General features: G+C 48.4%; 1 protein-coding gene across 5 annotated transcripts in view; it reads left to right on the top strand.

Annotated features, from left to right (window-relative positions):
- The window catches only part of tmcc3 (transmembrane and coiled-coil domain family 3), a 243,912-nt gene that overhangs the window by 187,339 nt on the left and 29,527 nt on the right, over positions 1–27,046 (top strand). Inside the window, exon 1 of one of the 5 annotated variants that reach the window (XM_072471877.1) lies at positions 21,888–22,038. The exons of 3 other annotated variants lie outside the window; for them this stretch is intronic. In XM_072471877.1, the coding sequence (XP_072327978.1) occupies positions 21,916–22,038 (123 nt within the window). In that variant the 5' untranslated portion in view covers positions 21,888–21,915. Of the gene's footprint in view, positions 1–21,887; positions 22,039–22,166; positions 22,291–27,046 lie in introns of those variants that run through there. One more of the 5 variants, XM_072471881.1, reaches the window with a different exon arrangement.

The following is a 27,046-nucleotide window of genomic DNA, read 5'->3' as shown; positions in this document are numbered from 1 at the left end:
CCTTGTAATGGTTTGTTCTACCTGGAGATAAAATCTCTGACTGTCTACTCTATCTATTCCCCTGATCATCTTATTAACCGCTATCAAGTCTCCCCTCATCCTTCTCCGTTCTACTGAGAAAAGGCCTAGCACCCTCAACCTTTCCTCGTGAGACCTACTCTCCATTCCAGGCAACATCCTGGTAAATCTCTTTTGCACCTTTTCCAAAGCTTCCACATCCTTCCTAAAATGAGGCGACCAGAACTGCACACAGTACTCCAAATGTGGCCTTACCAAGGTTTTGTACAGCTGCATCATCACCTCACGGCTCTTAAATTCAACCCCTCTGCTAATGAACGCTAGCACACCATAGGCCTTCTTCACAGCTCTATCCACTTGAGTGGCAACTTTCAAAGATCTCTGAACATAGACCCCAAGATCTCTCTGCTCCTCCACATTGCCAAGAACCCTACCGTTAACCCTGTATTCCGCATTCATATTTGTCCTTCCAAAATGGACAGCCTCACACTTTTCAGGGTTAAACTCCATGTGCCACTTCTCAGCCCAGCCCTGCATCCTATCTATGTCTCTTTGCAGCCGACAACAGCCCTCCTCACTATCCACAACTCCACCAATCTTCGTATCGTCTGCAAATTTACTGACCCACCCTTCAACTCCCTCATCTAAGTCATTAATGAAAATCACAAACAGCAAAGGACCCAGAACTGATCCCTGCGGTACACCACTGGTAACTGGGATCCAGGCTGAATATTTGCCATCCACCACCACTCTCTGACTTCTATCGGTTAGCCAGTTCGTTATCCAACTGGCCAAATTTCCCACTATCCCATGCCTCCTTTCTGCATAAGCCTACCATGGGGAACCTTATCAAATGCCTTACTATAATCCATGTATACTACATCCACTGCTTTGCCTTCATCCACGTGCTTGGTCACCTCCTCAAAGAATTCAATAAGACTTGTGAGGCAAGACCTACCCCTCACAAATCCATGGTGACTATCCCTAATCAAGCAGTGTCTTTCCAGATGCTCAGAAATCCTATCCCTCAGTACCATTTCCATTACTTTGCCTACCACCGAAGTAAGACTAACTGGCCTGTAATTCCCAGGGTTATCGCTATTCCTTTTTTTGGACAGGGGCACAACATTTGCCACTCACCAATCCCCTGGTATCGCCCCTGTTGACAGTGGGGACGAAAAGATCATTGCTAACAGCTCTGCAATTTCATCTCTTGCTTCCCATAGAATCCTTGGATATATCCCGTCAGGCCCGGGGGACATATCTATCCTGAAGTTTTTCCAAAATGCCCAACACATCTTCCTTCCTGACAAGTATCTCCTCGAGCTTACCAGTCTGTTTCACACTGTCTTCTCCAACAATATGGCCCCTCTCATTCGTAAATACCGAAGAAAAGTACTCGTTCAAGACTCTCCTATCTCTTCAGACTCAATACACAATCTCCCGCTACTGTCCTTGATCCCTCGCTCTAGTCATTCACATATTTCTCACATATGTGTAAAAGGCCTTGGGGTTTTCCTTGATCCTACCCGCCAAAGATTTTTCATGCCCTCTCTTAGCTCTCCTAATCCCTGTCTTCAGTTCCCTCCTGGCTATCTTGTATCCCTCCAGCACCCTGTCTGAACCTTGTTTCCTCAGCCTTACATAAGTCTCCTTCTTCCTCTTAACAAGACATTCAACCTCTCTTGTCAACCATGGTTCCCTCAGTTGACCATCTCTTCCCTGCCTGGCAGGGACATACATATCAAGGACAGGTAATATCTGTTCCTTGAACAGGTTCCACATTTCAATTGTGTCCTTCCCTGACAGCCTATGTTCCCAACTTATGCACTTCAGTTCTTGTCTGACAGCATTGTATTTACCCTTCCCCCAATTGTAAGCCTTGCCCTGTACCACGTACCTATCCCTCTCCATTACGAAAGTGAAAGTCACGGAATTGTGGTCACTATCTCCAAAATGCTCCCCCACTAACAAATCTATAACTTGCCCTGGTTCATTACCAAGTACTAAATCCAATATGGCCTTCCCTCTGGTCAGACAATCTACATACTGTGTCAGAAAAGCTTCCTGGACATACTGCACAAACGCCACCCCATCCAAACTATTTGATCTAAAGAGTTTCCACTCAATATTTGGGAAGTTGAAGTCACCCATGACAACCACCCTGTGACTTCTGCACTTTCCAAAATCTTTTTCCCAATCTGTTCCTCCACATCTCTGCTGCTATTGGGTGGCCTATAGAAAACTCCCAACAAGGTGACTGCTCCTTTCCTATTTCTGACTTCAACCCATATTACCTCAGTCGGCAGATCCTCCTCGAACTGCCTTTCTGCAGCTGTCATATTATCTCTAATTAGCAGTGCCACCCCCCCCCCCCCCTCTTTTATCACCCTCCCTAGTCTTATTGAAACATCTATAACCAGGAACCTCCAACAACCATTTCTTCCCCTCTTCTATCCAAGTTTCTGTGATGGCCACATCGTTGTCCCAAGTACCGATCCATGCCTTAAGTTCACCCACCTTATTCCTGATGCTTCTTGCGTTGAAGTATACACACTTCAACCCATCTCCGTGCCTGCAAGTACTCTCCTTTGTCAGTGTTACCTTTCCCACTGCCTCACTACACGCTTTGGCGTCCTGAACATCGGCTACCTTAGTTGATGGACTACAAATCCGGTTCCCATTCCCCTGCCAAATTAGTTTAAACCCTCCCGAAGAGAATAGAAAACCTCCCTCCCAGGATATTGGTGCCCCTCTGGTTCAGATGCAACCCGTCCTGCTTGTACAGGTCCCACCTTCCCCAGAATGCGCTCCAATTATACAAATATCTGTGTCATGATATTCAAACATACACATCATGATAGACACACCAACAGACAAATCAGAACACACAACACCACAACCAATGACAGAAAGATATAAAAGCACAGACACGACCCCCGGTGGTCAGTATTAGCTGCAGAGCAGGACCAGGACACATCTGCCACCAAACACACTCAGGGAGACAGCACGTGCAGAGTATCCAGAACGAACTGTATTATAAGAGTTAAAATAAAATAGAGTTGTACCACATACAACTGTGTTGGCTCATCTGTGCACCAGAGCACCCAACACCACATGGTACAGGAGTGGATCGATACCTGCCGGCATACCTCCGTGTACACAGACAACCAGCAGTGCCCAGGCAAAATGATAGAGCTCCCGGTTCCGCAGCCGCTCCAGTGCCACGGCGACCTCCGCGAAAACTGGCGGCGATTCCGGCAAATGTTCGAATTGTTCCTGGTGGCAGCTGAACTCCAAGACCTGGATGATAGCGAAAAAATTGAATTTCTCCTCACCATCGCCGGTGCAAGGGCAAGAGAAATATTCACAAGGTTCAGGTTCTTCAGGAGGCAGCAAAGGTACGATTACCAGGCAGTCCTGGACAAATTCTCCAAGTACTGTGAAGAAAACGCAATCCAATCGGCAAATAAAGGTAAGAAAACCTGCAGTACTCACCTCGTGGCTGGGATCCCGGAGCCCGAATTCCCAGAGGCCGAAATCCCGGGCCTGAGAGAGGGCTGGGTCGAGGTCGGCGGCCATCTTGCTAAAGGTATCACGCTAGCACAGTTGCGCGAGCAGTGCGCAGAACCGGAAGTTTCGTTTCCGCATGCGCGAGATGCTGCGCATGCGCAGTCAAGAAAACGGCCATCGGTAAAGGAACAGCGATCTGAGCATGCGCAGTCGCTTCCTACGTGCTGCATACCGAGCGTCAGGATGTTAGAGGCCCCAGACTGCACCAATTTAAAGGGGAAACGTCCCAAATCCAATTTAAAAGGGAAACGTCCCAAATCAAAAAAACAAAAATCTGTTAAAGCTGTAAAACAACCTTCCCTCACCTGGAATGACAGCACAGTGCCGCAAATTGACCCAGGAGATGAATTTGACCTCCGAAGAACCCTCCGACAAGCAGTTACCTACGCACAAGCCGATGATTCCGACCTCGAATACTTCGATGACGATCTTTACAGTGTTTCCGGACCTCGCGAGCCCAATGATAGCTCCGTGGTCCTATACGACTATGACTCGGACGAACCTTTCGTGTTGCACATTGGCGGCCCCCACATTGAATCCGACGCAGATGCGGATTCATTTTTCGGATTTGAGGATCTTCAATCCAGCAGATATGACGTTCCAACTTATCAGTACCGGATGATGCTGCAGCCTGACATTAACAGACAGGGAGCGATGCAAGCACACGGAGAGCGCCCTGCTGCCACACAGAGCGTGGTCCACGTCCCGCTCAGCGTTCCCGACTCTATGAAAGAAGACATGCAAGACTCCAGAGCGCAGTCCTCGCATGAACCAGAAGTGACTCCAGTGTCACAAGCCTCCACAGCAAGCTCGTGGACAGACTCCACAATTGCAGAAATGCAAGACTCCAGAGCGCAGTCCTTGCACGGACAAGAAGTGACTCCAGTGTCACAAGCCTCCACAGAGAGCTCGTGGACAGCCTCCACGATAGAAGCAACGCAAGACTCCAGAGCGCAGTCCTTGCACGAACAAGAAGTGACTCCAGTGTCACAAGCCTCCACAGAGAGCTCGTGGACAGCCTCCACGATAGAAGCAACGCAAGACTCCAATGTGCAGTCCTTGCAGGAACAAGACCATGAGGGTCTAGCAACCTCTCCTGACCAACCAGCGGTAGATGATGCAAGTCTGCCATGCTCACGTGAACAGCAAGAAGGCTATAACAGCCTACCATGCTCCACTACACAGCAGCCTGACCATGAAGGTCTCTCATGCTACAATGAAGGGCACAGCGCTGATGACTGTTCAAGCCCAACTGAAGACAAGCCAAAGGAATCGCCTCGTCCAAGCCCGAAGAAAAAAGGTTTATGCGCTGACCTTCAGGATCATTATAGCCGAACAGAGATTAATAATGCTGCACGGCCACAGAAGGATGCTGAGGATTTGCTAAAGAAATTTATTGAATGTTTAACTTGCAAGGAGCAGACTGAGAATTGCCAGTGTTTTAGTACGGATCGAAAAAATGGACAAGACATTGATCCTCAGGTAATGGAAATAACACAACCTGAATCATATCTACAGCAGGGACAAATGTCTCCCTTCAACACAACGCCGCAAAATCCCAACTTCGGAGACCAGCAGTTAGTCAGTAATGACTCTTCAAACCTTGAGGGGAACATTAATTGCATTGAACCTATACACACTCCACTGATAAATGAGCAGAACATTGGAGCAAGAATCCTGAGGACACCGACATCGAGTAGCCAGATAACGAATTTAAAACCCACAGCAGTTTCAAGTGAACCAAGTGTGCTTTCCACTAATGGTGAAGATGCAGATAAGGTCGACCCGATTATCCATTGTACCACACTAACCCCAGTGATTAAGCAGTTATGTATGGGGAGTATAATGTGGGCAATTGAGAACAGTAAAAGAGAGACTGTGACCATGCCAGTCCCAGCAAAATCAGACCCAGAGACCATGAAGGCATGTACATTAGACAAAGATACATATGAGGTACCTGAGAAGAAAAGTGAAACGGAATGTTCTTTGGAAAATAGTACAATGTCGATAGAAACATTGGATCCTATATTCGAGACCATACATATGGGAGAATTTGGGGGTAATAAACAAGGTTCTGCAATGTCTGGGGGAAGATTTAAAATTCCAAAGAAGAAAAGCCCAAATGAAGGACAACGGCAAGATAATGACAGTCCACCGACATGGTGTGCACCACCAGATGAAAACTCTGACAATTTATCCAACCCTAGTGAACAGCAAGCTGCTAATGAGGATCTATCCACGGGATGTGAGACGAGTGACGACAGCATCCCACTTCCCATGCAAAAGGTGCAAGGTGACAGACCTCGCCTAGTGCGTACCGAGGCACTCGACGATCACGGTGGGACCACTGACGACTGCGGTGGCGGCGCACCGCTTCCACCCTCGATGGCTCGAGCCTCTCCACTGGTTGGTGCATTCCTGCATGTTCCGACTCCAGAAGTGCAGCTTCAGGGAATCTCGGCTGCCTCCAGTGAACCTGTTGGGACTCCGGACGGGGGGCATCGACGGAAGGCAGACCGGACTCCAGATGGGGAGCAGCCAAGCGCCGACTCTGATTTGCGCACGCCAGACCTTGCTCCGGACGGGCGGTGTCGCGGCCTCGGTGATGGCACGCTCAGGGTGACGGCGGATGCCACGGCGACAGGGAATGGATCGCGTGGCAGTCCCACTGGGTCGGCAGTGGCAACCAGCACTGGCGGTCCAAGATGGACACACCAATTCGCGCCATCGCCAGACGTTGATGCGAGCAACAATTCTCTCTCCAAGGCGACATGCTTCGACGTTTCTCTGCGGAGTCGCCCTTCCGGCACAGCAGGTGGCCGGAACCAGCGTGCATGGTCTCGGCCAACTTCCACATCTGGCACAGTCATCGCCTTGCATGATATTAGTGATGGTGCTACTTCGATGGCAACGACCCATCGGCTACAAGATGCCGTCCACCACAAACATAAAAAGAAAAAAGACTCCACCTTGTTCCTGGCATGCAGGGCGGATGGATTGGTGTGTATGCGCAATCAGCGAGCTTTGCGCCGCCTTCCACGCTCGCAACTGAACCGTACGCACACGCCGGATCCTCCACTGGTTCCCAAGGATGACTTCGTGGAGATGCCACGGATCATGCCCCTTCCATCGCCACCAGAACCAAACCACAGCCAAGGCACCACTAACAAAGATGTTGAATGTTATATTTGCACGAATGAAAAAACCAAGCACTGCACGAAGTACAACAAATGGTAAAGTAGAGACTTCGGCAACAGCATCACCTCCCAACAGTCCAAGGTGAACCAGTGTGACCACAAATCTCCACAGCTGAACCGGCTTGAGGACCAGCCCATTCTTGAGGTGGTCACCCATTAGACTGGACTTATAACGCTGTTCATACGTTCAAAAAGTCAAACACTTCTGTATTATAACCTGTTGTTGTTTATTGTTCCAGATATCGTCTGACCAGACCAATGTTCACGTTTTTTTTTTCTCTCGTATCCAAGTTTTGTTATGGTACAACCTTGTTAGTGTGACGCACCCGACATCGCCCCATGTAAATAGTTACGTCATATACACACGCTGTACACAACACACACACACACTCTTAGATGCACTCACGACACACTTATATTTATAACCACGTAGGCACATATCTTTGTAAAAAGGGGGGATGTCATGATATTCAAACATACACATCATGATAGACACACCAACAGACAAATCAGAACACACAACACCACAACCAATGACAGAAAGATATAAAAGCACAGACACGACCCCCGGTGGTTAGTATTAGCTGCAGAGGAGGACCAGGACACATCTGCCACCAAACACACTCAGGGAGACAGCACGTGCAGAGTATCCAGAACGAACTGTATTATAAGAGTTAAAATAAAATAGAGTTGTACCACATACAACTGTGTTGGCTCATCTGTGCACCAGAGCACCCAACACCACAATCTGAAGCCCTCCCTCCTACACCATTCCTGCAGCGAAGCGTGAAGGATCACATTACTACGTCGTCTTCATCCTCAGACCAAACGGGGCACCCATACTTAGGCTCTACACTGTCCTATCCTATGCAACACAATTTTACCTAAACCATTTAAAATACATTCATTATCATAAATCTCTACGGGGCGCTATGACATTAATACATGCATTACAGAAAAGTAAAAAAACTGGAACCTCTAACTATTCTCAATAAACTATCCTTATTCAAACAATCCAAAAATAATCTATACATTTTAACCTGTACAAAATAGCAGCACACAAGTTTCTCTGGCCTGGCAGTCAGACACAGAGGTTTACATCTCTTTATTCCACAAAATACATAAAGAAAAATGGATGCACTTTAATCCGTCCCAAGGGGTCTGGTGAAATCTGAAAATGGGGAACCTAAACCTGTGTACCGGGGTGCGAGAGCGATATGCTCTCTTTCGCCATTTCCTGACTCTAAATGTTTGCACGACACTGCAAAGTATCGCCAGCACTGAGAGTGCTTCAACTACATATGAGAGTGAGTACCAAGTGATAAACTTATCACACCAGGTTGGGGTATTGCTAGCTGTCGCTGGGCTAGTTATCTCTGGGTTCCGTGTATTGCAGGGGTGACAATCATTTATGGTTTGTGTGGTAGGGGTCAGAGGGGTAGCGTCCGCGCGCAACTGAAGGGATCCCACTAAGATCCATGTGAACACGAAGGCTGTCTTCATCTTTGTCGGTCTTCTTCTTTTTCTTCCTCTGGGGTTCCTGGGTTTCCGGAGTTCTGTGGGCACAAGAATAATTTCTGTTATTATCTTGCTTAAGATCTCGTATGTCTGTCTGTCTGTCCTTTATTGCCAATTTCTCTTTATAATTGGTCACCATCTGTGACTCCCTCATTTTTTTTTAAACCAAGTATTTGAGACAAGACATCCGAGAAATTACTGACACAGTGCGAGCCGTCTCGCAGCCTGTGTGATTTACCATCCCAATGTTTCAGGATGTAAATAGCATACGGAAACAACCGAAGGGTTGCCAAAACCAAACAAAAGAATTTTGAACGTAACAAGCCAAAATGGGGTGCGTATGGGCCGCGGCGGGTAAGAAATGGGTGTAATCCCCGGGTAGGACGGTGATCAATGTGCTCTACCCGAGCGTAGCTGACCAGAGGGGGGTCCTCAGGCAGAGCGGGGACCACTGCCGTTTCTCCACTGCCTGAGCAACCGGCAAGAATGGGTTAGAATGTGGTCGTCGTGGGGTCTTCCTCTCGAATCAGGAGAGTAACTATGAGTAGTGATCTGTCGACAAACTAGTTTCTCTGAACGGTTGTCTGGCGACAAACTTGTATCTTTAAATTGGTTTCTGTTGACAAACTAGTTCCTCTGAACTATTGTCTGGGGCCAAACGTGTCCCATTAACAGCCAGGGGGCGTTAAAGGAGTGGTGACGTGGGGCTGTGAAAAAGTTTGAGTTTACGAACAACACTTAACATTAGCACTGACGAACAAACATACAACAAACATGGTTCAGGTTTCCATCAGAAAGGACACCGTATCTCTCCATCGGTTCCTTTTTTCTCCATCATCTGGACACCTCAGTGCTCAATAGCGAACAGGGTCGCAAAGGGATTTGTTTGGTGGGAGTCAGACTCTATGTCATCATCTTATCCTGGCTACCACACTCTTGACTGTAGTAACAGTGCTAAAGCTGCTTGGGGCGAATTGGTGTCCATCTCATCATTCCGGATGAGCCTGAACGAATTGTCTCGGTGCCAGAATCGTGTGTCGAGGTTGGAACTGCTAGTTTTCAATGCGTAATCGTCGGGCGTTGGGTCCGGGTCAGGGGTTTGATATATGTAATCTCGAAGGGGTCAGTGTTCTGTTTCGTGGTGATGATTTCACACTCATGAGGAGTGCCTGCATACTGCAAATTATCAGCAAGGAATATGTGGGTCTTGGTTCGTTTAACTGTGATGTCCCGTCCCTGTAAAAGAAGGGTCCAACGGGCTGCGCAGGTTTGGCTGACTGTGCCATCCTTAAGTCGGCCGTCTAACAATAGTTGTGTTGGGGTGTGTTCTGTGAGGATGGTGATGGGTTTGTGTCCTGTAATGTAGGCGAAGTATTATACTGCCCAAAAGACTGTGAGCAGGTGCCTTTCACAGGCAGAAAACCTTGCTCTACGGGGTCTAACACGCGTGAAGCGTATGCTACGGGGTGTAATTGGTCATGGCGTTCCTGGAGGAGTACGACCGAAAGGGTTCGGTCGGTGCTTGCTACTTCGATAGCGTACAGGGAAAGTGGATTTGGAATCTGTAGTGCGGGGGCTGTGCTGAGTGCTCGTTTTAAAGCACCCACGGCGTCTGTATGCTGTGGAAGCCATTCCCAAGGTGCCTGCTTCGTGAGAAGTTCGGAAAGGGGCGCTGCTTTAGTGGCGAAACCGTCAATATGGTTTTGGCAGTAGCCAACCAGTCCTAAAGAGGCAGGGCTGAGACATTGTGGGGAATCTGCGGGTCGGGAAGGGCTGCCACGACTGAAGGGTCGAGGTTTAAAACTGTGAGCTTCACTTGCTCCTTTTCGTCCAGGCCGTATATGGTTGCCTGATGTTTGACTTTCGCGAAAAATTGGTGGGGGTCTGATGTGGCAAGGAACGGTGTAATTTTTCCACAAGCGTCCCATAATTGGGTCACGGTTAACGGGGTTGTGTAAAGGAAATCTGCTTCTCCTTCTCCTGCAGCCCTGCGGTGTGTGGTTACATGGTTCATGGGGGTGTGTTCTGCCTGTTCGGTTGGGGGTTGGGGCGCTTTCCTTTTCTGGGGTTTTTCCTGCGTACATGTCCCATGTACGTATCTATGGGCAGTCTCGTTCAATTCCTGCCAGTCGGGGCCGATTTCCTGGTCTAATTGTGGTCCAAATGTGCTTTGAAACCCATTTTGAACGGAAAGCAGAGATTGCAATTCTGCAATTTGCTTCCAGCACTTTGTGTGGTCTACGGAGCTCTGCCTTTGTTCCGTCATGGAAGTATGGAGTGCTCGTAGGGCTGCGTTCAGATCATTGCACTGTTTCTGCAATTTCTCAACTTGTTGCTCTGTCTCTTGTCTTACCAAGACCGCATGTTGCGTGTCCTGGTAGGCCTTATCGTATTGCGTTTGGAAACTACTCAAATGCGCGAGACAAGACTGGTGTGCCCTCTTGGTATCATCCACCTCTCTGTCCCTTGCTGCTAACTGCTCTTTTAAATCTCTATTCTCCTTCTCTACTTCGCTCACGTCTACCTCACTACTTCTGTCTCTCTCCTCTATCTCTCTACGGAGCGTCCTCACAACTTCCTCTGTGCCTCGCAATTGTGCCAAACCGGACACGATTGCCATCGGCTTGCGAGCCTTCCCTAAGATCTTCTTGTGGATCTCTGACAGGTTCTCCCACCAAGTATGTCCTATACTCCCGGGACCTGTTTCCTCATTATCGCAGAATTCACTCCAAAGGGGCCATCCTTTCCCTTTGAGATGTTTCCTGAGCTCATCTTCCCAAATGGGACACTGTCCTACTCTACTGGTCGCTGCAACCTCAAATTCCTGGGGGTTCATAAGGCGTTCCATTGCCTTCATTGCCATTTTCTCTATCTAGGATCTCTACTGAATTTGGAACAGGGGGTGATAAAGTGGTGATGTAAACACGGGTAAGGCTTACGCCAATTTCCGGCCTACAAAACTCCCGACAGTTTTACGCAACAAAATCTCTCAGGTTTACCTTATATCCCTGTTAGTACACATGCATTAACACACTTCCGAATCTCAGAGGCTTGATCAGTACTGTTCTTACGCTTGTGGTTTTTCTGTTTCCAATTGGATTCTCAATTCAAATTTGGGTTCTGTCGGAGTGGTTAGGCCACTTCTAAGTCGCGTCCCGGCGGAGTCGCCAGTAAATGTTGCTAACCTGCTGTTGCTGGCTCTTAATTTGGCTCTGTTTAATTACGTTTGCTCAAGAGTCGCCAGGTATCTTTCGACACTGCCACAAGGTTCAAAACCGAATACTGATCAAAGACTCGATACACCAGTTAGTAAGTTCAAAAGCGATGCTCATTTATTTACACACAGTCAAATCTACTTATGCATAAAACTCTACAACCTAAATTATCACTATTACTAAAAAGCCTATACTTAGCTTCAGGTGCCCACTCAGTCAGAGGAACAATGGCCGTTGCTCGGTTCTGAGGCTGCTGGGTTTACAGGATAGCAACTATCTCGTAGCGTGCGTTGACTTGGAACTTACTTGGTCTGGCGTAGCTGCTAGGCAGGTCTCTCCGCGCTGAGAGCCAAGGCCAAGAGAGCGATTCTCTCTTGGGGAATCCTTTTTATACCCAAAAGGGCTTCGCGCGCTTTTGGGCAGGCCTTGAACTTGGCCCCAATTAATTGGGCCGTTTCCCAATCGTTCCTATCGATTTCCCTCCAATAGAGGGGTGGGTTCCCTGGTTGCTGGGTGTGTCCTAGGTGGCTGTTGGCCTGCTTTGTTTGAGTCTCCTCTGGCGCCGGGGTGTCTGCCTTAACATTGTTTATCTAAGTGTTTCCCTTTTGTCCCTGGAGATGGCTCATTAGTATGTAGATGACTTGGCAGTACCGGTCCTGTCTGAGAGCCACTGCTCTAATCAACAGACAGACCTTGCACCTGCTTGCTTTTCAGTATTGTCCAATTGTCCCTGCATTTTTGCAAGTGTCCATTTTGTAATCGGGACGTGGCCATCCCAGATGGCTACAATCCTGAAGACATGATCCGGGACACCATGGACCCTGGCACCCGGGAGGCAACAAACCATCCGAGAGTCTTGCCCGTGTCCACAGAACCGCCTGTCTGTACCTCTAACTATTGTGTCCCCTATAACTAGTGATCTCCTAATCTGCCCCCCTCCCTTCTGAGCCCCAGAGCCGGACCTCGTGCCAGAGACCCGGTCACTGCAGCCTACCCCTGTTAGGTAATCCCTCCCAACAGTATCTAAAGCGGTATACGTATTGTTGAGAGGAACGGCCACAGGGGATCCCTGCACTGACTGCTTCCTCCTCTTCCCACCTCTAACTGTTACCCAGCTACCTTTGTTCTCAGGTGTAACTATGTCCCTGTAGCTTCTATCTATCACCCCCTCAGCTTCCCGAAAGATCCTCAATTCATCCAGCTCCAGCTCCAGTTCCCTAACACGGTCTGTGAGGAGCCCGAGATGGCTGCACTTCCCACAGGTGAAGTCAGCAAGGACACCGGTGGTCTCCCTTACCTTGAGCATTCTGCAGAAGGAACATTCCACTGCCCTAGCTGCCATCACCTCTACTTAGTCTCCCAGTAAAAAAGAAAGAAAAAGAAAAAAAGTAAATTGCTTACCTGCTCACAGCACTGAGTCTTTTATTTATAGGTTAGAGGAGGAGGGAGAGTGGGAGACACTACAAGTGTAGTGTCTCAGGTTTCCTCACCGTTCAAAAGAAGTGCTACATTGTCAGAGTATTCCAGATGGGACAATAAACAGAGCCCCTGAGTGCTCTCCAATGTGGACGTAAAATATCCCATGGCAGGGGGTTAATTTTCATTGCCACTTATCCTTTGACCAAAGTCTCTAAACAAATGATCCTGGGCACAATTCTCCCAAAAAGTGTTATTTCGGGCATGTTTGGTGGGGTGTTTTGTGTTGGCTGTATTAGCAAAATCGCAATCACTTAATGCAAACAATGAGCCCTCACGTTAATCTTGCCATGCCTGGCTCTCTCACTGCCTGATTCGCCCAACTCATGCCTCAGCTGCTCGCCGCTAACAAGGGGGAGCTGCTTTTAAACATCCCTCAGCATCACGGCAGCGCAGAGACCTGCTTCTCGCTTTGGGGATACGTCTCTTTGTCCCCACAGGAGAAGATGGCCCATAATAAGAAGGGAAGGGCGAAGATGGTGGGTGGAATCTGAGAGATCCAAATTCACATCCTCCCTGAGGAAAGAGTGCTTTTCTGATTGGAGGGCTGTGACCAGTGGTGTTCTGCAGGGATCAGTGCTGGGACCATTGCTGTTCGTAGTATATATAAATGATTTGGAGGAAAATGTAACTGGTCTGATTAGTAAGTTTGCAGATGACACAAAGGTTGGTGGAATTGCGGATAGCGATGAGGACTGTCAGAGGATACAGCAGGATTTAGATCGTTTGGAGACTTGGGCGGAGAGATGGCAGATGGAGTTTAATCCGGACAAATGTGAGGTAATGCATTTTGGAAGGTTTAATGCAGGTAGGGAATGTACAGTGAATGGTAGAACCCTCAAGAGTATTGACAGTCAGAGATATCTAGGTGTACAGGTCCACAGGTCACTGAAAGGGGCAACACAGGTGGGGAAGGTAGTCAAGAAGGCATACGGCATGCTTGCAATCATTGGCCGGGGCATTGAGTATAAGAATTGGCAAGTCACGTTGCAGCTGTATAGAACCTTAGTTAGGCCACACTTGGAGTATTGTGTTCAATTCTGGTCGCCACACTACCAGAAGGATGTGGAGGCTTTAGAGAGGGTGCAGAAGAGATTTACCAGGATGTTGCCTGGTATGGAGGGAATTAGCTATGAGGAGCGGTTGAATAAACTCGGTTTGTTCTCACTGGAACGACGGAGGTTGAGGGGCGACCTGATAGAGGTCTACAAAATTATGAGGGGCATAGACAGAGTGGATAGTCAGAGGCTTTTTCCCAGGGTAGAGGGGTCAATTACTAGGGGGCATAGGTTTAAGATGCGAGGGGCAAGGTTCAGAGGAGATGTACGAGGCAAGTTTTTTACACAGAGGGTAGTGGGTGCCTGGAACATGCTGCCGGAGGAGGTGGTGGAAGCAGGGACGATAGTGACATTTAAGGGGTATCTTGACAAATACATGAATAGGATGGGAATAGAGGGATATGGACCCAGGAAGTGTAGAAGATTTTAGTTTACACGGGCAGCATGGTCGGCACGGGCTTGGAGGGCAGAAGGGCCTGTTCCTGTGCTGTACTTTTCTTTGTTCTCTTTGTTTGTTCTAGAGATTGCAGGGTTGCCCGAGGAGAGAGCAGTCACTGACAGCGAGGTCGGCCTGCGTCAGTGCAGAGAGGATCCTTTGTCCCTTCATCCAGATTACCTGTCTTAAGTGAGTTGCTGATGTCCCACACAATCGTCCTTCGCTTTCACTGAACCCATGGTCTATAGCCTCTGGACAAGGTTAACCCAGAGCTGATGCAGATGATAGGACGCAGTCGAGCATTCAGGACGGCGGCTGTCAGCGACACTCCAGCGGCTGCAAGGCCGATTGGAGAAGCCCCAAAGCCTTCAGCCGCAGGCCCAGTCACTGAGGACCAACACTGAGGATGTTGACACCATGGTGAAGACAATGGGGAGCCTCTAGGACTGGCAGAGCCAGATGGCTCAGACACCTCTGGAGCTAACTGCACCTGCCTCTCCATCCAATGAAGTCCCCTAAGGCCCTATGGGCACCCTTAGAGAAGCGGAAGCACTGGAGCCCTCCCACCAAGGAGACTAAGAGTCTCCAGTTCTTCTGAATCCCCCACTCCTGCACATCTCACGGGCAGTGGGCAGAACAAGGTGGCATGATAATGGACACCAGTACATTGGTCGGTCCCCCCAGCTCCAGGCCCTCCAGAGGACGGCGGTCAAGGGCATCAACAGCTACCGGGCATGGAAGGCAGCAGACTATCTCCACCTCTGATGTGCATCCTGGGGGCACACCTAGAAGAGCATTAGGCCATGAAAGATCAAGAAGAGTGAGGAGCACTGGTGAGGTCACTGTCGTAGCTAGGAGGAATGGAAATCTGTCACATTAAAATGTTCACCATTATGGGCGGCATGGTGGTGCAGTGCTACCTCACGGCTCTGAGGACCCCAATTCGATCCTGGCCCCCGGATCACTGTCCATGTGGAGTTTGCACATTCTCCCCTGTCTGTCACCCCCACAACCCAAAGATGCGCAGGATAGGTAAATTGGCCATGCTAAAATTGTCCATTCATTGGAAAAACAATAATTGGTCACTTTAAATTTTAAAAAACATCACCATTAAATCATTTCACACCTGATACTTGTATAGCCTCTGCCACTTTAATCGTCATAATGGGCCTGCTCGCACCCGCTCCCCATGTTCCCCCACACCCCCTCCACCTTCCCGCCTCCAACCACAGTGGTCCAAGATCAAAAGTCCCCAATGCAGACACCGTCATGAGGATGGGGGTGTGTGCGCTGTCAACAGAAAGACAGGGTCAGATCATAGAATTTACAGTGCAGAAGGAGGCCATTTGGCCCATTGAGTCTGCACCGGCCCTTGAAGGAGCACCCTACTTTCGCCCTCACCTCCACCGTATCCCAGTTAACCCGCCTAACCTTTTTGGATAGTAAAGGGCAATTTAGCATGGCCAATCCACCTAACCTGCTCATCTGTGGACTGTGGGAGGAAGCTGGAACACCTGAGGAAACCCACGCAGACACGAGGAGCAAGTGCAAACTCCACACATTCACCCAAGACCGGAATTGAACCCGGGATCCTGGAGTTGTGATGCAGCAGTGCTAACCACTGTGCCACCGTGCCACCCTTATTTATCAGATCCTGAGGAGCGCCAGATCTTTCTTCACAACAAGTGATCATCACTCTCCTGCCTTGTACAAGGACCCACTCACAGTGTCGACACAGGCCCATTACCCTGCAGTGATGTTACATAGATCCTTGGAGGGGGAACGGCGTGATTGGGGAGGGAGCGGTGTGATGCGGGTGAGTTGGGAGTGGGGTGTAGAGGTGTTAGGCATAGCCACGTATCATGAGAATCTAGAGAGGATGAGGGCCTCCCTGATCCTCCTCACATGTCGAATCCTTGCCGTCACTTGTCCTCCATCCTCCGGCTCCTCCTCAGGCTTGTCCTCCAGCCCCACTTGGTTTGCCTTCTCCTACTCCTCAGACAAAGCAGTATGTCCGTCCTCCTCCAGCATGTCACCTGCTGCTGTGCCAGATTGTGGAGGGCATAGCAGACCATCACAAAGCGGGAGATTGTCTGGGGGGTGTACTGTACAGGCCCCCCAGAGTAGTCCAGGCATCGGAATTGCATTTTCAGCAGTCCGATGCACCGCTCAATGACAGCACGGGTGACAGAATGGGCCTCATTGTATTGGGTCTCTCTCCTCCTGACCCCACAAAACCTGTTCACCATCTACAAGGCGCAAGTCAGGAGTGTAATGGAATACTCTCCATTTGCCTGGTTGAGTGCAGCTCCAACAACACTGAAAAACCTTAACACCAACCAGGACAAAGCATCCCGCTTGATTGCTCTCCCTTACACAAACATTCAATTCCTCCACCACCGACGAACAGTGGCAGCCGTGTGCACCATCTACAACACGCACTGCAGTAACTCGCCAAGGTTCCTTAGACATCACCTTACAAACCCATGACCACTACCATCTAGAAGGACAACAGCAGCAGATACCTGGGAACTCCACCACCTGGATGTTCCCCTCCAGGTCAGTTAACATCCTGACTTGGAAATATATCGTAGTTCCTTCACTGTCGCTCGGGCAACATCCTGAAATTCCCACCCTAACAGCACAGTGGATGTACCTATACCTCAGAGACTGCAGCGGTTCAAGAAGGCAGCTCTCCACCACCTTCTGAAGGGCAACTAGAGATGAGCAATAAATGCTGGACTAACCAGTGACGCCCACACCGCATAAATGATTTTTGTTTCTTCTCAGTTTTGTGTCTTCTCAGTTTTCGTCAACCTCCTGTGCCGGCTGCGGACTGTGTCCAGCTCTACCACAGTTAGGGGGGAACCATTCCACTGGCCGGGTGGGGCTTCGGCAGGGTTTGGGGGACTGGTGGGTGGTCCAGGGGTGGTGAGGGGGGCACGATCTGGCAGGCCGGGTCTGCGCGGCTGGTGCCATGTTGTACTGCGCGACCGCTGCAGGTCATCACTGTGCACATGCGCGGCTACAGACCCATCAATTCTCCGGCTGTTTATGTCGGGAATTGCGGGAGTTTTAGGTGGCACGGCTGCTAGCCCCCCACTGGGTGAAGCATCGGTGTGGGAGTGGCACCGACATTTTTCATCGTAAAACTAGACACTTCCTCCGGACATCACCTCAAAATCGGAGAATCCAGCCCTAAGTGCTGACGCCAGCGTAAAATGTGTCGACTGTCACGACAGGAAATTCGCCGCCGACCCCTCATCGAATCCGGTACCGGTGAGGGGCTAGCACCGGCATCGACTGAAACACCTGCCACCCATGCTGAAAATGGTCAAAGAATGGCCGTATCCCGGGCCGCACATGCACACAGCTAACGACCTGCACTGTACAACATGGCGCCGGCCGTGTGCTAAACTTAACCCCCCGACCACAACCCCACAGCCCACCCCTGGCCATCCCCAGCCATCCCCCACCAGTCCCCCCAGCCCTCACAGACGGCTCTCCCCAACCAACGGCATGGATCGCGGCTGAGTGTGGCAGCGCTGGACGCAGTCCGCAGCCAGTACGCTGGCTCAGACCACATGTGTCTCGCGCTGTCGGGAACTTGGCCCATCGGGACCGGAGCATTGAGGGTGGGCCGGCCGATGTGGCGCGCGTCACAGTGACACCGGTATGGAGGGGGCGGAGGATCGCAAACCGGCATCAAACCGGCACCAGTCACGATTCTGGCGTCGGAATCGATTTTCCTCCCGATTACAATTTAGGCGTCAGGCAACGGAGAATCCCGCCCCACATCTTCCGGTTTTAGATGCAAAAGATCTGGTGGGCTGGATTCTTCAATTCTGCGGCTAAGTGCCGTCACCAGCGTGGGAACTGTGGTGTTTTACAGGGTGGAGCATCGGGGTGGGGGCCTTCAGGTAACGTCCTGAGGGCGTCCCAACGGCATGTGGCGTACTCCCCAATGACGCCGTTTTGGAGGGGGGGGGGAGCATTTGAAAACAGGCATCGCCCCAGATTCGGTCGTTAAAAGGGATTCTCCGCCCAGTCGCCGATTACGGAATCGGCGTCGGCAAGCGGAGAATCCCGTCCATATCTTTAAGATAGTGAGGTGGGGAATGGGGTGGGGGGATGTTCTCTCCAGTGTTCTTGTGATCAGAGTGATGCCAACCATCCCCATACCGGCTGAGGTTATTCATGAAGACTCCGCCTTCTAAACCTTGGGGTTACCCTCGGGTTAAATCACCAGCAGTCGGCTCTCTCTCAAAGGGGAAAGCAGCCTATAGTCCCTGGGACTGTGGCGACATTTACATTTCTAGTCAATGGGCTGAATTCTCTGCGGTCGGGATTCTCCATTTTGCTGGCGGCCCGGGGGTTTCCCGACAGCGTGGGGCCGCCCCACAATGGGAAACCTCATTGACCAGCCATCGAAACAGAGATTCCCGACGGCGTGCTGCCTGGTGTGGCGGGACGGAGAAACCTGCTCAATGTTTATGGACATCATCACAAACAGATTATCTGGTCATTATGGTTTGTGGAAGTTTCCTGTGTGCAAATTGGCTGCTGTCTTTCCTACATTATAGCAATGACTGTGGTAGGGTGTTGGATACCGTAAGGTTCAAGATAAGAACTGTCTCCATGCCTGCTTATGCACACAGCTCTGTCCAACACTCAGCTGACCCCGAAGAATGGGTCATGTGCTCTTTTACATAATTGTGTGAGTGGTACTATACTCAGTCCAACGTTAATCCTATATGTGCCAGACCCTTATACTACAGTGACGACATTTCAAGAGTGCTTCATTGGCTGTGAAGCGCTTTGAGGCATTTGGTGGTTGTGAAAAGTGGGATATAGTCTTTTTTCTCCCTCTCTTCCTGCTTCTCTGGCTTCTTCTGGTGCCAGGAGAAGGCTATTTGCACCTTGAGCCTGTTCCATTGTTCAATCTCATGGCTGATCTGTACCTCAACTTCATTTGCTCATCTCAAAATCCCTTGTAACCTTATACAAGATCAGTCTATTCAGCTCAGTCCTGAAAATTTCAATTGTTACTCAGCATCCTCATGTGGGAGAAGATGCTAGATTCCTAAAACTCTCTGTATGAGAAGACACTCCCTGATTTCACTCCGGAGAAGCCAAACTTCAATTTTAACTTTCAATCCCGATAAAATGTCATCAACCCTAAATCAACCCTGTTTTTCTCTCTGTAAATGTTACTTGACCTCCTGATGTTATTTCACATTTGCAGCAACTGCAATATTTTACTTTTGTTTGGAAATGCTGCAGATGCAGTGTCACGAGGGCACAGTGGTTAGCACTGCTGCCTCACAGCTACAGGGAATGGGGTTCAATTCAATTCTCCAAGGAATGGGGTTCAGGTAACCAATACAGATGCAGACTAACCGGTGGCACTCCCTTTACTCAGGGAGCCCAAACAGCCAAGGTCAATGACCGCTCAGGACACGCCCAGCCATCATGGCACCCGCCTCTTTATTGGCCAAAATCGAAGGCAGTGATCGAAACCTGTCGAATTATTGGGTCCAAAGCTAAGGCCCGCCCCAAAGAGCGCAAAATCCCAGAGGGATAAAAAGAGACACAACCATGTGTTCGGTCTCTCTTGGCCCCGGCCTACGCCTAAAACCAAGTGTAGCATTACGACCAGAAGACAAGTTCAAGACCAACGATCGCTACCAGACGGATGAGCCCAGCAGAAACGAAGCCATTTCTTCTACCCAGCCACGCAAGATCCGCACAATGGCCTTGTTCATCTGCAAAGAGCTGGTTGCCTTGAAGTTAAGTATAGGTTATTGTAGTTGTTAGGTGTAGTTTAACTTGTCATGTTTCATGTTGCATGTCGAAGTAATCCTTGTGTATAAATAAACTATCTTTGAACTTGAACTGACTAACTGGTTGTTTGGTCTTTGATCGATACAGTAAAGCCTTGTGGTGGTATCATTTGATACCTGGCGACTCTGAAAAGCAATATTATCATTAATAACTGCCATATCTAGTTAATTTGGCAACATTATAGGTGCCGATTGGCAACATTATTGGTGACGCTGGTGGGATAGTATTCCACTCATTAAAAAGAGCATCATTATTGGCGTCTCCGGTGCCGATTGGCAACAGTCCTTACCTGCTCTGGCCTACACGTGACTCTAGATCCACAGTAATGTGGTTGACTCTTAAATGCCCTCAGGGATGGGCAATAGCACACTGGGCTAAATAGCTGGATTTTAAAGCAGACCAAGTCAGGCCAGCAGCATGGTTCAATTCCCGTACCAGCCTCCCCGAACAAGCGCCGGAATGTGGTGACTAGGGGCTTTTCACAGTAACTTCATTGAAGCCTACTTGTGACAATAAGCGATTTTCATTTTCATTTCATGTCAATAAATGTTGGCCCAGCCAGCGTCGTCCACATCCCGTGAACAAATGGGGGGAAAAAAGAGACCATCAATATAAGATCATCACCAAGAACTCCAACAGGGAATTCCCTGTATTGGGACACAGGAAGCTGAATGGTAAGGTGGACGGCGATTTATTACGGTCACAAAATGTCTGCCTATGGCAACGAATATATTTGCAGAGTACAGTCCCGTTGGGACAACCAACATGCTGGTCCCTGACTGGGCCGGCCTTTATACCGAGTTCCTAGGAGCCCCAGCTGGGTGGGTCTGTCCTCAAAGTGGGGACGCTCATATTCCACTAGACCCATAGGGTATCCCCACAGGCCTTGTGATTACACCCAGAGAGTGGTGAGAATTAGGGCAGCACGGTAGCACAAGTGGATAGCGCTGTGGTTTCACAGCCCCAGGATCCAAGGTTCGATTCCCCGCTGGGTCACTTTCTGTGCGGAGTCTGCACGTTCTCCCCGTGTCTGCGTGGTTTCCTCCGGGTGCTCCGGTTTCCTCCCACAGTCCAAAGATGTGCAGGTTAGGTGGATTGGTCATGATAAATTGCCCTTAGTGACCAAAAAGGTTAGGAGGGGTTATTGGGTTACGGGGTAGGGTGGAAGTGAGGGGTTAAGTGGGTCGGTGCAGACTCGATGGGCCGACTGGCGTCCTTCTGCACTGTAGGTTCTTTGTTCTATATGTGGATCTCATTACCACAAGGATTTTAGTGAACAACATTTAAGAGAGAGCTAGATAAATATATATGTGAGAAGTGAATAAAGGGTTACACGGATAGATTTAGATAAACAAAAGGTGGGAAGAAGCTGGACTGGAGCATAACCCCCAGGGTGGACGAGGTGGCCTGATTCTGTGCCATATATCCTCTGGCATGTAAACTAAATAGGACAGGGGCAGCGTGAAAACCTGGAGCAGGATCCAGTGGCTCAGGAGTCGAGTCGAGTTTTTCTTGCAGGGATGATCCAAGCCAATGGAACCGTGCTCCACCTCACATCGACTAGGCAGCCAAGGTGTTGCATGTTATTGTGGAGCAGGTACAGGTTAGACAAGTTTCCTGATAATCCCCCGGGCAGAGAGAGAGAGAGCAGATTCGGTGACAATGGGGAGGGAAATCTGCACACACATCGGTTTGGAAGACAGGTAAGGAGACTTGGCGAAGGTTTGCTGTATTTCGCGACAAGGACTATTGATTTATTGAAACAATGTGTTATCTGGCTGAACTCGAATGATTAACTTGGCAAAGATTCGACCACCCCCGCCCTGCACAGTGTCAAACAGCAGCTAGGAAGTGAAAACTGGACCCAAGAAACCAGCCTGCAGCAGAATTCTGCTGCTGGTCAAAAGCAAAGGAGACAGAAGTTACTTTTTTGATTGCCTGTTTGGATTGGAGTGGTGAGGTTTTGTTTTTATTGTGCTACCCCGTATCGGGGCGTTAGTTTCCAGCATTGAGCGGCAGGAGGCAAAGTCTGTGCAGAAACATGTCAGTAAAGTTTTGTTGTAAAAAATGAAGGGTGTCTCCGGGAGAAGTTGAATGTGCTCGAGTCCGCCTAAATCATTTTTCTCCACTTCTGTGGTTTAGCATTGGGATTGAGTGTTGATCACAGACTGTATGTGACCATGCCATTCCCTAATCTGATTCCTTACATTGCCTTTTTTCCTTTTAAAAAAAAAGACAACACTTGAATCAGTGGAGCGCCAACCACCACCTCCGAATATTGCAAAGCGTTTTACAGTCCAATTGTCACTGTTACAAGGTGGGAAACACGAGCCAATTTCCACACAGCAAGATCCCTCAAGCAGCAACGGGACAATGATCCCGTTTTTAGCCATGTTGGTTGAGGGATAAATATTGACCAGGGCACTGGAGCGATCTTGCCTGCTCACAGAGCCAATGGGCACTTGTATGTCCACCGGAGAGAGAGTGGACAGGGCGTGACAATGCAGCACACCCTCAGTGTGTTATTCCTGCAGTGGGATTTGAACCCACATCCTTCAGACACCGGGTGGGAACCGGGTCACAATGGAAACCTTGTTAAGCTGAATATTTAAGTTGAAATGGAGTCATCCACTCTAGGGTTTCTTTTAAAATTTGGGTCAGCATTTATTGCCCATCCTCGAGGGTATCCACATTGCCTGGAGTCAGGTGTAGGCCAGTCCAAGTAAGGACAGCAGATTTCCTTCCCTAAAGGACATTAGTGAACCAGATGGGTTTTTATGACAATTAATGATGGTTTCATGGTCATCACTTGACTGTCAATTCCTGATTTTTATCAAATTCAAATTTCACCATCTGCCTTGCTGGGATTTGAACCCAGGCCCCCAGCCCAGGCTCTCTGGATTACTCGTCCAGTGACAATACCACTACACCATTGCTTCCCCAAGGAGGGATGGTATATTTTCCATCATTTTTCATAGTTTCCAAGATTGATTAAGCAGACAAAGCCAAATTGTCTCCTTGGTAAAACTCACCTGCTCTGTCCCCATATCCCAGTAATTTTTTTCACTTTACGTATTTGTTTAATTCCCTCTTGGAAAGTTACTGCTGAATCTTCTTCTGCCGCTCTTTTAAGCAATGTGGATCGCAACAGTTCACTGCATTCTAAAATTGTTTTGTCATATTGCTTCTGGTTCTTTTACCAATCACCTTCAATTTCTGTCCTCTGCGTACTGATCCTCCTGTCACTGAAAACCGATTCTCCTCATTTATTTATTTACTTATTTATTCTATCAAACATATTTGCACTTGTGACCTTCTCGAGTAAATCTGCTCTTAACCTCCCCTGCTGCAAGGAGAGCGCTCCCACCTGCTCCAGTCTTTTCACATAACGGAAGCCCCTCATTGCTTGTTCCATTCTATTAAGTCTCCCCTGGACCTTCTTCATGGTCTTGGCATCCTTCCTGAAGCTTAATGTTCAGAACCTGACACCATACTCCAGCTAAGCCTAAACAGAGGGTTATAACAATTTAGCATTGTGTTCTTGTTTTTGTACTCTATGCCTCTACTATTAAATCCCATCCGCGTGTTTAATAGCCTTCTTGACATGTCCTCAATAATTTGTGAACATACAGCCCCCAGGTTTCTCTATTCCTGCACCCTTTTAAAAATTGCACCATTTATTTTACATTGTGTCTCCCCATTCTTCCTGCCAAAATGTAGCACTTCACACATCCCAGCATTAAATTTCATCTGCCATGGATCTGTCCATTTCACCTGTCTATCCATGGCCTCCTGAAGTCTTTTACTTCCCTGCATATTGATTGCTACGTTTCTGAGTTCTGTGCTAGGTCCAAACTATGAGATTATTCCCCATGAACCCAAGTCAAGATCATTAATATGAATCAAAATTGCCGTGATCCTGGCAAACTCCACTTTACACCTCCTTCCAGTCTGAAAGGCAACCATTCAGCACTACCGTCTGCTTCCTGTCACTTGGCCAATTTTGTGCCCATGCTGTTGCTGACCCTTTAATCCTTTGGGCTTTAATTTTGCTGACAAGTCTATTACTTGTTATTTTATCGAATGCCTTTTGAACGTCAACTGCACTTCTCTCATCAAGGTATCCGTCTCTGCAATCAAGTTAGTCAAACACAATTTTCCTTTAACAAATCCAATCTGTCTATCATTTATTAACCCATGATTTTCCAAGCAGAATTTGTTCCCCCCAGACTATTGTCACTAAAGGTTTCCCCACCACTGACATTAGGTTGATTGGCCGGTAGCTGTTGAGTTTATCCTTGTCTTTTTTTTGAATGGGGTTGTAATATTTGAAATCCTCCAATTCTCACTTGCAAATCTGTTACCTCGGGGGCTGGAAGCTGCCAGATTGCTGTAGCAACACTTTTTTCACTAATGTACTTCAGATACTGCAATCTGTGGTTACTTCTTGCTGCTCTTTAAAGTGGCCTAATCACTGATATAAAACAAAACCTGGCACTGTAAACTAGTGGAGTGCAGAACATTTGGAGGGCTACCTGCTCCCCAGAAATAAGACATTTATTGCAAATCAGCAGCAGGACCAGGTAGAGCTCACAGCGGCGCGGAATTGAAATTTAAAAGGATAATTTGCAATCATTGTGTGTGTACAATAAACTCTTTGAGAATAATCCCCTCCTATCCTGACTTTAAGTTTCGTAGAGTTGGCAAAAGAAACAATGGAGGCATGAGGAAATGTTTCTTTAAACACTGAGTGGTTAGGATCCAGAATGTACTGTCGCTGAGTGTGGTGGAGACAGATGCACACAGCGAGTGGTTAGGGTCTCGAATGTACTGTCTGAGAGTGTGGTGGAGACAGATTCACAAAGTGAAAGATTAGGATCTGGAATGCACTGTCTGCGAGTGTGGTGGATGCAAATTCACACAGCGAGTGGTTAGGATCTACAAAACACAGTCTGAGTGTGGAGGAGACAGATTCACACAACGAGTGGTTAGGATCTGGAATGTACTGTCTGTGAGTGTGGTGGAGGCAGATTCACACAGCGAGTGGTTAGGAAATGGAATGAACTGTCTTGAGATTGTGGAGGAGGCAGATTCACACAGCAAGTGATTAGGATCTGGAATGCACTGTTTGAGAGTGGGGTGGAGGCAGATTGACTCGTCATTTAAAAGGACATTTTACTGTTATCCAAAAAGGAAAGAAAATTGGAGGGCTACGGGAAAGAGGCAGGGGATTAAGACCAGGTGAATCATTCTTTCATAGAGCCAGCAGACATGACAGGCTGAATGACAGGCTGAATAGTCTCCTTCTGTATTGTAACCATCCGATGATTCTAAGTTGCTCTCCAATTTCCTCTGTTGTGGGAGGACTGATACACTGTGTGGCAAATGCTGCACACATACTCCCTCTGCTGTCTCAGTGTGGAAGTTCAGGATGAGGGCTACATTCAGAGCAGCAACGTGACCAGTACAAATGGGCTGCTCACGCATTTCTGAGTCGGAGAGGAGTGAGGAATCAGTCGGGTCACCTTCTGGGTCCCAGCAGGAAAGTAAGTGTTGGTGGATGTCAGGGGAAGAGATGGATTGCACACTCACTGAGCTGGGCCACTTCAGAGAGGAGCTCAGAGTGAACTATGTTGGCGTGAGTTAAGACTCACATGTCGGCCAGACTGGGTAAGGATGTCAAGTTTTCTTCACTAAAGGGCATAACATAGTATGTGCACCACAGAATCAGGCCATTCAGCCCAACAGAATTGTGCTGGTGTTTACTCTCCACACTAACATCCTACCATCCTACTTCACCTTTCCCCAACCAACATAATCTTCAATACCTGCCTCCCTTGTGTTGGTCTCATTTTCCTTACAATCCATCCCCACAATTCAGCCCAACCACTTCCTGTGGCAATGAGTTCCACATTCTCGCCACTCTCTTTTGAATTCCCTCTTGGATTTATGAATTAATCAGTTGGGCTTTTAATCAAAATTTTGCAGCTTGGTTGTTACTTTTTGCTGAAACAACCATTTTATTCCTTTTTTAAATTTAGAGTACCCAATTCATTTTGTCCAATTAAGGGGCAATTTATCATGGTCAATCCACCTGCACTGCACATCTTTGGGTTGTGAGGGTGAAACCCATGCAAACACGGGGAGAATATGCAAACTCCATACGTACAGTGACCCAGAGCCGGGATCGAACCTGGGGCCTCGGTGCTGTGAGGCAGCAGTGCTAACCACTGTGCCCCCGTGCTGAAGCATTTTATTCCTAGTTGTTTCCACTTCGTGAAAGGATTAAAATTCAGGCTCTCTGGATTATCAGGCTAGACCTCTGCGTTAATAGTAAAACCACTGCACCACCGGACGTTTGAAATGATGCTGGCCGCTTTCAAAACCTGGGAAACTAATTCAGGAGCAATCGGCCTGGTCAATTCAAAATAATAATTAGAGTCCATTATCAAGGATTTCAAAACACAACATTTGGAAAGCAGTGTTATAATTAGACAAAGTCAGCATGGATTTATGAAGGGGAAATCATGCTTGACAAATCTATTGGAATTCTTTGAAGATGTAACTAATAGAGTTGACCAGGGAGACCTGGTGGATGTGGTTTATTTAGACTTTCAGAAGGCTTTCGACAAGGTCTCACATAGCAGATTACTATGTAAAATTAAAGCGCATGGGATTGCGGGAAGTGTCTTGAGATGGGTAGAAAGCTGA

Source organism: Scyliorhinus torazame, chromosome 13, assembly GCF_047496885.1.
Source record: "Scyliorhinus torazame isolate Kashiwa2021f chromosome 13, sScyTor2.1, whole genome shotgun sequence".
NCBI lineage: Eukaryota > Metazoa > Chordata > Chondrichthyes > Carcharhiniformes > Scyliorhinidae > Scyliorhinus > Scyliorhinus torazame.
The sequence above is the reverse complement of the archived record's forward strand: the minus strand, read 5'-3'. Positions and strand labels throughout refer to the sequence as shown.